Raw genomic sequence first — 13,207 nt, forward strand, 5'->3', positions numbered from 1 at the left:
CGATTCCTCAGGGGGCATCCCTGATGTCACGAAGGGATGCCAACGTCCACTTACTTCTCAGTCCCAGAGTTTCCTTCTCAGAAAGGAGGAAAAAATAAATTAAGAGGAAATCAGAGAAAGAGACAAATCATGAGGGCCTCTTCACTCTATGGAACAAACCGAGGTTTGCTGGAGGGGAGGTAGGTGAGGGGATGGGGTAACTGGGTGGTGGGCATTAAGGAGGACACGTGATGTGATGAGCACTGAGTGTTATATGCAATGGATGAATCACTGAACTCTACCTCTAAAACTAATAATACACTATATGTTAACTAACTGAATTTAAATAAGTTAATAAAAAAGAAAAAGAAAAAAAGAAAAGAAGAGAAAAACATACTAGGCATGGTGTGCTGTAAGGTGAAATGTGCCATAGCAGATAAAGTAAAGGCTAGTGGACTGGGACAGCCAGTGTGGGGTTTTTAAATTGGGCGGTCAGAGAAAGCCTCAAATAGAAGGTCACATTTGGTAAAGATCTGAGGGATGTGAAGGGCTGTGCCTGCAGGTGGCCAGAGGAGATTATCCCAGGCAGAGGGAGGCGGAGAGCAGAGACCTGGGTGGACTGGGGGAAGGCGGGCGCCTGGCTGGCAGAAGAACATCAGGGAGGCTGCCTTGTGACTTCCAAAAACTTGAGGAACAAGGGCGCTGCTGCTTGCAGTTTAATTAAGCTCACTACAGCAGGTAAGCACTTCCCCATTAAAATGTATTACATTCCAATGTAATGTTTGTGTCTCTTTGGGATGTGAGCTTAACACGAAATTGCCGGGCGGTTGAGAATCCGCCAGCTCTGTCTGCGTCCTCACAGGTATAACCAGGCTCCCTGCCTCCCCGCAGAGTTCCATGCATATAAACCGTTCAAAGGATTTACAGGTCATTAGTCATATTTCAGTTTTTATCAGAAGGAAGTATAATAAGGTACATCTCTCCAACAAATGATCATTTCCACAGGGCTTTCATCCACTGGATCTCATTTGCTTTGGCCTTCACAAAGCACGGAAGCGAGGTGCCTGGGGGGCTCAGTCGGTGAAGCATCTGCCTTTGGCTCAGGTCACGATCCTCCAGTCCCTGGATAGAGCCCCAAGTATGGCTTCCTGCTCAGTGGGGAGTCTTCTTCTGCCTCCGCTCCCCACACGCCCCCCCCCACTCCTGCTCCCTAGCTTACTCTCTCTCTCTCTCACATAAATAAGATAAAATAATAAAATAAAATAAAATAAAATAAAATAAAATAAAATAAAATAAAATAAAATAAAAACAAAGCATGGAAGGGAGGGAGCTACTGTCCCCATTTTCCAGACAAGAAAACTGAGGCTTTCCAAGAACACCATCCTAGGAAGGGAAGGACCTTTTTCCACTTTCCCCTTTCTGTCCAGTGTTCAGGCACCACATTCCTCTTTCCACTCCTCTTGAAGCGTCCCTCTCCATGGAGACGGGGCTCATCCCTGGCTCATCTTCATGTGTGGCAGGCTCACCCCTGGTCCCAGCTCACAGACATTGGGTTTAGAGACAGCAAAGGCTTTGCTGCTACATCTGGGACTGTCGGGGTTGTGCTGGAGCTGGCTTACACCGCTTACAAGAATTGTTAAATTTCCAGAAATTTTGCCAGCTGGTTGACATCATGCTGTCGGTTTGAATTCAACCATGTCTTAGTCCGTTCGGGCTGCTATAATAGCATACCATAGATGGGTGGCTTATAAGCAGCGGAAATTTCTTTCTCATGCTCCTGGAGGCTAGAAGCTCCAGCAGCATCTGGTCCATCGATGGCTTTTCATGGTGTCCTCATACAGAAGGTGGGAAAGGGAGCTCTTTTATAAAGGCACTAATCTCATTCATGAGGGTCCATCCTCATGACCTCATCACCTCCCAAAGGCCTCATCTCCTGGTATCATCCCATTGGAGGTTAGGCTTCAACATACGAATTTGGGGAAGACACAAACATTCAGTCCACAGCAAGCGCTGACATGGAAATCAGCTAACTACGATTCAGGGCTTGCTGTCTTTCCCCTGGGACACAGGTTGTTAAGGATTTATTTACTGCTATGTTATTGCTTCTAATCCCTGTTAGCTCCGTAGCTTTGCACAAATTATTTAGCCCCCCGGTCCTAAGTTTCTCCAACTGTAAACTGGGGGCAGTAGCATCCACCCCGTGAGATGCTTCTGAGGATTAATCAAGATATAATAGGAAAAGAGCCACATACTGTAGGTAATCCATAAAGAGCAGTGTTACTAATATTATCAGGCATTGAAGAAGTGAGGGATGAATTTCGTAACTCCCCATGGGCCAAGGACACTCCTAATTACAGAAAAATACATAGGAAACATCAGGAGCAGTCAGAAATGGGCACAAGAAGGTGTGGTGGGTCAGGAGATGGGGAAAGCAGAGTACCCCAAAGACCACCGGCAGGTCCGAGGTCAATCTTTGCTCTTCCACATGACCTTGGGCAAATCCCATGCCCTTCCCGATTGATTGAAGGATCCCCCATTCACCCACAGGGACTGTCTGATACATCAGATGATGGACCCTGGGCCCCACCCCACCCTCCATTCTCCCTGTCTTTGCACGGCACAACCTCTGTCTCCTCACCCAACCCTCTCCACAGCCAGGGCCCACCCTCCGGATATCAGAAAGCAGCCTGGGTCATCTGGTAATCCACAGGCACGACCCCAACTCAGTCCCCTTAAGAATAACAAACTTATGACACTTAAAAATAAAATGTGGGAAATCTGTCATCTTGAAAGCACAAGCCGGAAGTTACAAGTGAGGTTAACAAATCCTAGAATAGTAAAGTTTGTGAAAAGGATCCTGGACAAGACAGCCTCACCACCTGCCCCCTTTATTAAGGCAGTTTCCATGGTGATGGAGCCTGAAGAGGTTACTGACTGGGAAAAGCCCCATGAGCATTTTCCATCGGCATGTCCGGGATGGACCAGAAGATCACCTGACCCCGGAACGTGGGGGACATGAGCCATCTATATATTTTTAAGTTATCCCAGGACCCCAAAGGACAGTGGGTACTCAAGATGTCAGGAAGAGAGCAGAGGAGCACACCAACTGTTGGCTCAACGTCTGTCCTCTCCTGTGTGCAAGCTATGTGAAGACAGAGAGCGACTCTGGCTCATTGTTCTGTCTCCAATGCGTCACGGTCTTTGCCGTATTGCGTGCCAGCCCTTAGCACCGGATGCATGAACTTTGTGGACGTCAGATGCTGGGAATGCGGAGATGAGTAAGATGTGGCCCATCCCCCAAGCAGCTCCCTGCTGATGGTGGAAACAGACCCGCAAGCCGGGAAATGTGACCGAGCTGCCCTGTTCGGTAGGACAGTCCAGGAGAAGGCACCGCCAGCTGGGGGCACGTCTGGCAGCGCTGAGGGAGCTCGACAGAGTCCATGAACCTGGCCTATAAACTCCGAGAGAACAAGGTTCTCTTCATCCCTGTACCCTGAGAAAGTAAGATATTACCTGGTACACAACACACACCTATGTAAGGAACAGATACTTGGGGGAGCAGAAGCAGAAGTTCTCAGAGTGAACAAAGGGAGACAGTGCTCCAGGCGGGAGGAACGGCCTGTGCAAAGGCCCGAGAGAGGAAGACAGCAAGACGAATGACAGGTGTCATTCATCAGTTGGTTTGGTTGGAACAAAAATGCAGCAAGACGGTAGCAGAGGTTGGTGTCAGCAGGAGAGGCTGGCATAGCGTCAGACGGCTGGTCATGGAGAGACATGAAGTTGTGGGTGTGGGGACGCCACTGTTGGGTTCTACATCGAGAAATGGTGGCCTCAGATTTGCACTGTGGTAAGATTTGCTCTGTGCCATGGACTCGGTGTTTCCTCCCCCACAAAAAGTCACATGTTGAAACCTTGTCCCCCGTGTGATGGTATTTGGAGATGGGGCCTTTGGGTGAGATGTAGGTTACAGGTAGAGCCCTCATGATGGGATTAGTGCCCCTTTAAGAAGGAACAAGAGAGATAGAGAGCGCTCTCTCCCTTACCCCATATGAGGACCCAGCAGGAACACTGCCCCCTGCCCACCAGGAAGAAGGCTGTCACCAGACCCTACCATGCCGGCACCCTGACCGCCACTTGCAGTCTCCAGAACAGTGAGAAATACACTTTCGTGTGAATGCTGCCTCGTCTATCAGAATCCGTGATGGCAGCCTGAAATGACTGGGACACCTTGGTAGGGCAGGGGGTGATGGACAGGGAGGGGGGCGGCTGAAAGTCGAAATGCCAGGCGAGAGGATGCAGCAACAGTCAAGGTCAGCAACGAAGGACTGTAAAGTACGTTTACCCTTCATCAAAGGTTCCCAGGGGGGGCAGTCTCTGTCCTCCCTCCGGACTCCTTCCTGCCCCCCTGCTCAAGTCAGAGCAGCCCCACACTGAAACACCTTACGCAGTTCACTTTGGTCAAAGTCTCTGCACTTACAACAGTGTCAGCCTCTAATGTCAGTGGTTCTCTCTTGGCTCAGAGCGGTGTGCAGAGATCTGTGTCTTGAATCGGTCCATCGCTACTCAGGGAAGCTTCTAGAAATACACACTGGCTATGAGGACTGTGAAATGATTGCAGGTTGTCTGTCCTCACCCTCCCCTACCAGATGTTCTTTCCTACAGTGACTTGAGCGGTAACATGGGCAGGGGAGGCACCCGAGCAATTTGAAGTGAAGCATTTTAACAGCTGGTCTAGTCCATGTAGGCAATCCGGTAAGTGGAAACGGGTTTGATAATGAGAATGAGGGAGGAAGTGAGCTGTGCAAGCCGCGGAGGCCCTCCTGAGTGAGCAGCGCTGAGACTGTCAACACCACCTCCGGTCCTCGATCCAGGGCTGCCTCCTGCCCGAGACTTGCGGCCCCTGCTCGCTAGTTCCCTGCCCGGTCCTGCCAGTCGCCGCACGGCGTAGCTATCCTTCTTTTCCCATTTTACAAAGAAGGAAACTGAGACACAGAGAAGAGAATCAATTCGCTCTCGAGGCCTCTATAGTCCACGACCTGACAGGGTTCAACCACAGAAGGTCATTTTCTCACAGCTCTGGAGACTGGAAGCCCAAGATCAAGGCACCGACATGGTCGGGTTCGGGCGGGAAGCCTCCTCCCAGCTTGTAGACAGCCGCCTTCTTGCTGCGTCCTCACCTGGCAGAGAGCCCTCTTCATCATCACGGGCCACTGTCTGTGCTGTTCGGGGCCCCACCCTAATGACCTCATGTCACCTTAATAACCATCTGAATGCTGTCCCCTATACGGTCACACTGGGGAATAGGGCATCAATATATGAACTGGGGGTGGCGGGGGGGGGGGGGGTACATGGTTCAGTCCATAGCAGCCTCGCAGTGTGCAAGAGGCAGGGCTGCCCTGAGTACCCGGGAGGTCAGATTTGGACCCCGAGTGCTGAAATGCTCCCCTGCCTATCTCTCTCCTGCCCTCCCCCCACCTCTCTCCTGCCCCCCCCACCTCTCCAGGACCCCTGCTAATGCAGCACCCTCACCCTCCTGTGGGTGTAATTTCTCATTGCCTTTTCCCTTTGCAAAAAAACGGGTGAAAATATTGCTCTTGACAAAGACTTGGACCATCACAGGCTTGGGAGCACACATCATTCATTCCTCAGAGGCAACACTGCCGTGCAAATAATCAATGCCCAGACTTCACCTTGCCAGTTACAGAGCACGTCAGCAAAAAAGCAGAACAGGAAGGGGCACGGTGAGGATTTCCAGGGCTGCGATAATTCACCCTCCATGTAACGAGATGAAAAGCTGACATATAATTAATGCAAAGCGCCAGTGTTCTTATGAACCCATCAAGCAATTCCTCACTCTGCTCCCTTCCAGTAGGGGCCAGAGAGGCAGCCAAACAGAGGCCTGGCAGGAGGAACTCCGTCCAGAGGGTAAGGGCTGGGACCTTCTCTCAGCAGCTGTGGGGAAAGGGCTGATGCCAGACAGCCTGGCTTCGGTCCCGTCTCCTCCACTTACTCGCAGTGGGACTCAGTTACCCCATCTATATAATGGGGACAATATTAAGATGACAGTAGGAAACCAACGAGGCTGTTAGCGGGACTAGGGAAGTAAGGGATCCTTATCAGAAAATGTTACAGGTCATTTCCCTACAGAACTGGAAACCTCAGGGCACAATGGGATGGTGTTGAGTTTGAATCACCGTTCAATTGATTCAGGCAGGCGGTGAGCTGCTTTGAGTCCTGCTTTCCCTGAGGAAGGGAGCCCACGGCCCTCACCACGCAGGGCTGTTAGGAAGGCTGCGCGGGCTGACAGGGAGCACAAGTGACAGGCTCCAGACACCTGGCAGGCACAGGTTTCCTGGAAACAGGCTCCAGTCTCCCTCTGCGGGTCTCCATCTCCTCCCTCATTCTGGGTTCCAGACACGCAGGTGGGACCCACCTCCTGCCCCTCCCCTGCTGCTTCAGGAATGGACACGTGACCCGAACCAGGTCCATCCCCCCATGCCCATCGTCCTCTGTTGGTGCTGTTGGGCTAACAGGAGAAGCTGGAGCAAGAAGCGGTCAGCACGAGCCACGGCTCTGAAAACAAAGCTAACACAGGGGAAACCCAGAGAGAGACAGAGGGACCAAAGCCACGGGAATTCTAGACCTCTTCGCTATGAAACCCAAGAGATTCTGTTTTGCGCTGAAGCAAATTTAAGTTTCTGCCCCTATAGCCGCATAAACCATGAGCCATACCACGTGCGAAGGGCTCAGGACTGACCAACGGACGGAGGGGCGCCTCCCTGCTGTCGGCTCAGAGCTAGCGGGAGCACTGCCCATCTGTCCATCACATAGTCACTGACGCACGTACACAGAACCTCTTACAATGGGCAGTATTTTCATTTACAGAAAACATACCTTCATATCCTTCCCTCTCAGCTGATTCTCCAAACGGTCCTAGCAGTAAGCCAGAGCATTAGTTATGTTTATTTTAAGAGGGAGGGGGGGGAGGGGGAGGGGGAGGGGGAGGGGGAGGGGAGAGAGAGAATCTCAAGCAGGCTCCACACCCAGTGCAGTGCCTGACACAGGGCTTGATCTCATGACCCTGAGGACCACGAGCTGAGCTGAAATCAACAGTCAGACACTCAACTGATGAGCCCCCCAGGCGCCCCCAGCTAGGACATTATTATCACCATTAATGGGTGACAGTTTGAGATGTGACTCTAAATTTCAGCAGCCAGTCACTCCCTCTTGCTCACGATGGGAAAGTACTGCCACAGGGCCCAACGACTGCAGAGAGCTCCCTCCCTCACCCCGCAGTCCTGTAATCATGGGTGCGCGACATTAACCTGTGTCTAGGAGCACATAAACAGGGCAGGGAAAGGCGGTGCCTTCAGAGGGGCTGCTCCAACCTCACCCCTCCAACACGCACCACGCACCGCGCATACACGCACACCCCTCAGTCCACTCTAGGGAGTCCCGTGGAAGGCGTTATTTCGACAAACCACGGAAGTGTTCGGATTGCTGCCTGGAGACACGGAGAACCCGTACTTGGTACTCAGGCTGTAACACAGAGTCTTGTCCCCGTGGAGACACCCAGGTGTACGGCGTCTGCTGGGTTTTCCCAAGTAGGAAACTCACGTCGCCTTGGTCTATCACCCTTGTTCGGGGTGCCTCGGAGCGTGGAGAACAATGGAAATAACGGGCGGTAGCCTATTAGGAACACGCGCTAGACTAGACTTTCCCCTCGGGGGTCACTCGTGATGTTCAGCTGAGGTGCAGAATGAGACAGCCAGAATTTGTTTCCTAGAACAGCCTGTTCTGTGCCCTTCAACTAAATCCAGCTCCAGGAACACTGAGCAAGCAGCCCCCCCCAACATGCCTGCGACCGTGTGAGACTCCCAGACACAAAGAACCAAGAGAGCCCCTGCCTTCGAGGAGCCAGCGATGCCTCGGTGAGGCCAGATATCTGGGTTCAGGCTCACTGCGGGAAAGGCTGTGCTGGGTGGGTCAAGCCCAGAGCCGGTGGGGACGGTGAGGGGCACTCAGTCGGCCTGCAGGTTAGGGAAGGCTCCTGCCCCCATGTGTCTCCTAAGCTGGATGAAAGGAGTGGGTGGGATTTGGTTAGAGGAAGTGGGCACGGCGCAGGTGGGGCCAGCAGGAGTCAGGGGGAGAGGCAGGTGGAAAGTTCAGGAAAAGCAAATGTCACTGCAAAGGCACAGGGGCAGGGACCCACCAGTAGGTGGCATTTCAAGGATGCCAATTTAAAGCAGAGACAATAGCCACGGATGGGATGGAGAGAAAGTTCTAGAACATGGATCATGGCAGGCCTTGTGGGCCAAATTCAGGACTTGGAATTTAGCATATCTGTTCTGGGCAGCCACCCTGAGGCCTTCTTGCCATCAACACTACGGGTGACATTTTTTAAAAAGCTGAAGTTCCCTCTCTTTGGCTTTCTCTTACAGCATTCCGCACATTTGCTCAGAAACACAAAATTTGAAGCTTTCGCTTCAAAATCTATTTTCAAGTCTGATTCATCAGGTAAGAGAACAGAATTAAAATTAAAAGTGAGCAGATGCTTCCAGATTCCATGAGAGAATGTACTTTACAAAATACCCATCAGAGAACATAACCGTATAAAATATTCAAAGGAGTATCTGCACCTGGAAAGTTTCACCCCTGTCTCTCTACCAGGCAGAAGCTTCCTTCCAGCACAGCGGGCTTTGCACGTGGCTCGGCGGCGAGGCTGCCCCAGGGGCCCGGCACGCGGTCACTCACCACAGGTTGACCAGGAAGGGGTGCTCCAGCCCCTGCATGATCTGGAGCTCCCGGAAGACGTTGCGCACCTCGTCCCTCTCGATGCACTTCTGCTTGCTCATGTACTTCATGGCGTACATCTTCTTCGTGTCTCGCTTCTGCACGATGCACACCTGAGCAACAGCCAGAGCGGAGAACATTCAGGCCAACATTTGCCAAAAGAAAAAAAAAGAAAGAAAGCAGCCCCTCCCTGCGCTTCTACCTCTGGGTTGAAGCCCGTGTTCTGAGGAGTTGCTGGCGGAGCGGCTCAGGCCGTGCCACCACCTCCCCACAGCTGTGAAGTGGAGGAGTTGGACCGGCTCCAGCTGTTCTGTTCTCAGATGTTTACGCGAAGCGTTAGCTGTGTGCCAAGTGCTGGAAAAGGAGCTGCAGGTACAGGAGACAGAAGGAGCAGCCCTGCCCTCAAGGAGTGCACAGACCAGGAGGAAAACAGACAATGCACCCACGTCTGCAGCCCTGAAGTACGTGGCGTCAGTGCCCGCTGTACCCCCTGGCCTGCCCCACCACAGCACACACCTGTCTGCCAGTATCGCTTTCCTCTGCTCAAGGACTCTCACTGCCAGCAGTGCCCACTTTGCTGCCCAGGCAGCAGACTGGCGATGCCAGAGAGTCAAGGCCGGCAGGAGCAGCGCCTCGACCCCAGGCCCCTTGCCTGTTCCGTGGGTTAAGTCTGAGAAGTGGCCCATGGGGCACCTGGCTTGATGGCACACCCTTTATGGGATGTCCTCCTGCCTCTCCTCCCCTGACTCACTTCCCAGCTCACCTCCCCATGCTGTTTTCACCTCTCCAGTGCCTGGACTCGAGTCCTTGCCTTGCACCCTGGTCCTGGAGATCCCCAATCTCAGGCCCTGGGGGAGCAAGGGCAGAGTACTGAGCACTTTACTGAGGGCCAGAGGCCGAGCAAATGCTCTCGCTGACAATCCACTCAAGGGCCTCTCCAATAAATCCTCTGTCTTCCCTCGAGCTCGAGAAGCAGTGGCCCTGAGTGCACTAATCAGTACATCCAGCATCCAACATGCCCCTACGTGTCAGGACAGAGCGTCAAACCCAGACAGTCCTACTCTGGAATGACCCCCTTGCCAGGGCCGTGGGGGCAGGTGGGAGGACAGGCCATCAGGGAGGGCTCCCTGGAGGAGTTAGTGCCAGAGCACGAGCACAGGAGGATGGAACGATGGGAAAGGAAGAAGTTTTAGGGAAACAGAGGGGCATACAGGAGGGCCTGAGGACACGGAGCAAGGAGTGTGGTACGGCGGCGAACGTTCGTGTGCACCATGAACAGCTAACAAGGGCTGTATTAGCCAGTCCTCCCAAACACTTGATGAGGTATTGGCCTTACTTCCTTGGGCCGCCGTAACACAGAACCACAGCCTGGGCGGCTTACAGCCACAGACGCCTACTGTCTCTCGGTTCTAGAAGCCAGAGGCCCAAAGTCGAGGCGTCAGCAGGGCCATGCCCCTCTGCGGCTGCAGGGGAGGGTCCCTCCTTGCCTCTTCCGGCTCCTGGTGGTGGTCGGCACCCCTGGGCATCTGTGGGGCTGCAGCGGGCACTTCGATCCGGCCTCTGCGGTCTCGTGGCCTTCTTCCCTCTGTGTGTCTGCATCTCTGTGTCCGAACTTCACCTTCTTCTTAAGGACGCCAGTCACTGGATTCAGGCCCCACGCTACTCTTGTACGATCTCATCGGAACTAATTACGTCTGCAAAGATCGTTTTCCAAATAAGTTCCATTCTGAGGTTCCAGGAGGACAGGAATTTTGGGTGACACTATTCAACCCCATACAGCCAGCTATTACTATGACCCTCACTTGTCAGATAAAGGGAGAGACGCACAGGAAGGTTGTAGACCCTCCTCACATCTCTGGACTTAAACCCAGACCCTGCCTCCCCAGCAGGCACTTTCCACCAACACGCTTCCTCCGTGAGAACAGGACCCTCGAGACACAAGGTCAGGGATAAGATCATGGGCCTGGGCTGCCACCTCAGGAGCTCAGGGTCTTCTCCAGTGTGCCACATTGCTCCTCTGCTGGGAATCGGACTCCTTTTAGCTCTGACATGCTGTAAATGTGTCTGAGGTAGATACAAGACGGTGGGGAAACCTGAACCCCAGCTACGCTTCACTTCTGCCTCCCTGAGCCCCAGTCTCTGGATCTGTCTGAACAGAGTTAGCCAGGCCCACCTGCACACTGGAGAGGGGAAACTACATGAGACCACACGAGACCGAGGAAGTAGAAGGGCCCAACATATCAGGGGGGCAATAAATGTCCTGAATCTGAATGTCTTAAATAGGACATTTCATGCACCCTCCGAAAGGACGTTCTCCCAGGCAATAAAATCACTGATGAGACTGAAGGTCCGTGGAACTTCCTTTCCAGTGAACTTGAAAACATAAGGAAGCAAAGGTGTGCTGTGCAAAAGTACCACGGGGACCCTGGCTTGTGGGCATCCTAGCAGAGACTTCTGGCACCCTGGACCCGAGTCCCTGAGACCCACATCTGCAGGCAGACATGCGGTAGGCAGGGTTTCTTATCCCTCTCACTTCTCTTGTGACTTCTCAGAAGAGATGTTCGGCGGACACTGCCTCTGCCAGCGTGGGGAGCCCTGAAGTCCAGCCAAGTGAGCCGCGTGCACCAGCTACAGAAGCTCAGGCTGTGATTAGTTCAAGTCCGTGCAAGGACCCGGTTCCGTGGCCTGGCAGATAAAGACCTCCATGACTGCCCTCAGTTACAGGGCACAGAGGTGCCAAGAGATGGTTCTCACCTCCTGGGCAGGGGGGAGCATGACACTCACTGCAGCTTAGAGACAGGACCAGGGGAGGGCCTGGAAAAGGCTCTTCAAGGTGCAATTAGCATTCCAGCTTTCAAAGAGAGCTGGGGATTTGGATGGAGCTTGGAAGTGAGACTTTGCAGAGCAAGACAGAGAAGGGGAGTCGACACAGGGTGTTGGGGACAGCTTGGAAGTTTGGTTTCACTAACAAATGAAGGGTGGGGAATCAAGGGATGGGGCCCTGCCAGCTCAACACTGATGAATGAGTGTGGCTGCACTTTGACTCCCTCCTGGGTAAACTGAGGGCTTGGGTCTATTTTCTAAAGCATCTTAGAGGTATCTTATGTTTCTCAAGAGCAGAGCTCAGGAGGCTGGACCCAGGGCCAGGAGAGCTGGGCCCTGCTCCTGGCCCTCCTGCTGACCAAGAGTGGGACCACCCACCTATGTCTGGCTTCGCTTCCTCATTGGCCAAGCAAGGCTCATAGCAACAACTGAACCAACCTGACCATGAGATCGAGGCTGACACAAGAGGAGTAAGGCAAGTCTAATGCACTGTGTAGGATGAACGTCTGCTGGGAAGTCGCAGACACGCAGAAGGTCTGGGCTCTGGGGACACTCTGACCAGGGCTTATGACCCAGCTCTTTGCTGTGTCACCCTGGGTAAGTCATTCACCCTCTCTGATCCTCAGTCTGCTCATGAGTAAAGTGAGAATGATATGGCCTTCCTCCAAGGGCTGTTGTGCGGGCGCGGAAGGGGATGTGTCTGAAGGGTATGGTATGGTGCCACACGTCATAGGTGCTGAACTGGGGCTAGTTTTCTTTACTTCTCACGGCATTATGCACATATAATGCTCCTGGGACAGAGGCCCTCCACAAATGGCAGCTATTATTATGACTACCAGGCCTTCATCATAACCGTCATAGAGGGTTAACCTAAAGGAAGGCCAGGGGTGCTGCAGGGAGGGTTCTGGGCTGGTTGGGGCAACATTTCCTCCTGACCTGCTGGGGTGGTTGGGTGGAGCCCTTCACACTGCAGAATTAAGGAAGTGGGGACCCTTGGGAGCCACCCCAGCCATTGTCCCAGGCAGGTGGCTGAAGCACAGGGAATGGAATGAACAAAACCAGAGAGGAAGGGAAGGGCAGGGGAAGGGCAGGCTTAGTTACTGGTTGAGCAGCAGTTCTCAGCAAGAGACGTCCATGTCCTAACCCCCAGAGCCCCGGAACGTGATCCTATCAGCACAAAGGGCCTTCACAGATATAATCAAGAGTCTTGAGCTGAGATCACTCTGGCTTAGGGTGGGCTCTAAATCCAACCAGCACCTTTATAAGAGAACAGAAGTGAGCAGACCCAGAGGAGAGGGGGATGGGACCATGGCAGGCAGAGCTGGGGGAGATGACATGTCTACAGCCCGAGGAACACCGAGCATTGCTGGCAACCCCCTAGGAGAGAGGCACACACAGGCTTCCTCCCTTGAGCCTTCAGAACCCTGAGATCCACTTCTGTTCTAAGCCACCAGCCTGTGGTTCTTTGTCATGACGACCAAAGGAAACTACAGTCTGTCCATGTTCCTCACGGTCATCCACCCGCGGCTGACCGACTCAACCAAGCGTCTCTGTGATCCTTACTCTCCTGCGTGAGCTCCCGGGTCTACAGTCAGCTGTCCGTGGAGCCCAG

General features: G+C 53.2%; 1 protein-coding gene across 1 annotated transcript in view; it reads right to left on the minus strand.

Moving 5' to 3' along the window:
* STK32B (serine/threonine kinase 32B) overlaps positions 1-13,207 on the minus strand; it is a 375,736-nt gene that overhangs the window by 234,744 nt on the left and 127,785 nt on the right. Inside the window, exon 3 of the mRNA XM_057309658.1 lies at positions 8,734-8,885. Within this exon, the coding sequence (XP_057165641.1) occupies positions 8,734-8,885 (152 nt within the window). The remainder of the gene's footprint in view (positions 1-8,733; positions 8,886-13,207) is intronic.

Source organism: Ursus arctos, unplaced genomic scaffold, assembly GCF_023065955.2.
Source record: "Ursus arctos isolate Adak ecotype North America unplaced genomic scaffold, UrsArc2.0 scaffold_9, whole genome shotgun sequence".
NCBI classification, from domain to species: domain Eukaryota; kingdom Metazoa; phylum Chordata; class Mammalia; order Carnivora; family Ursidae; genus Ursus; species Ursus arctos.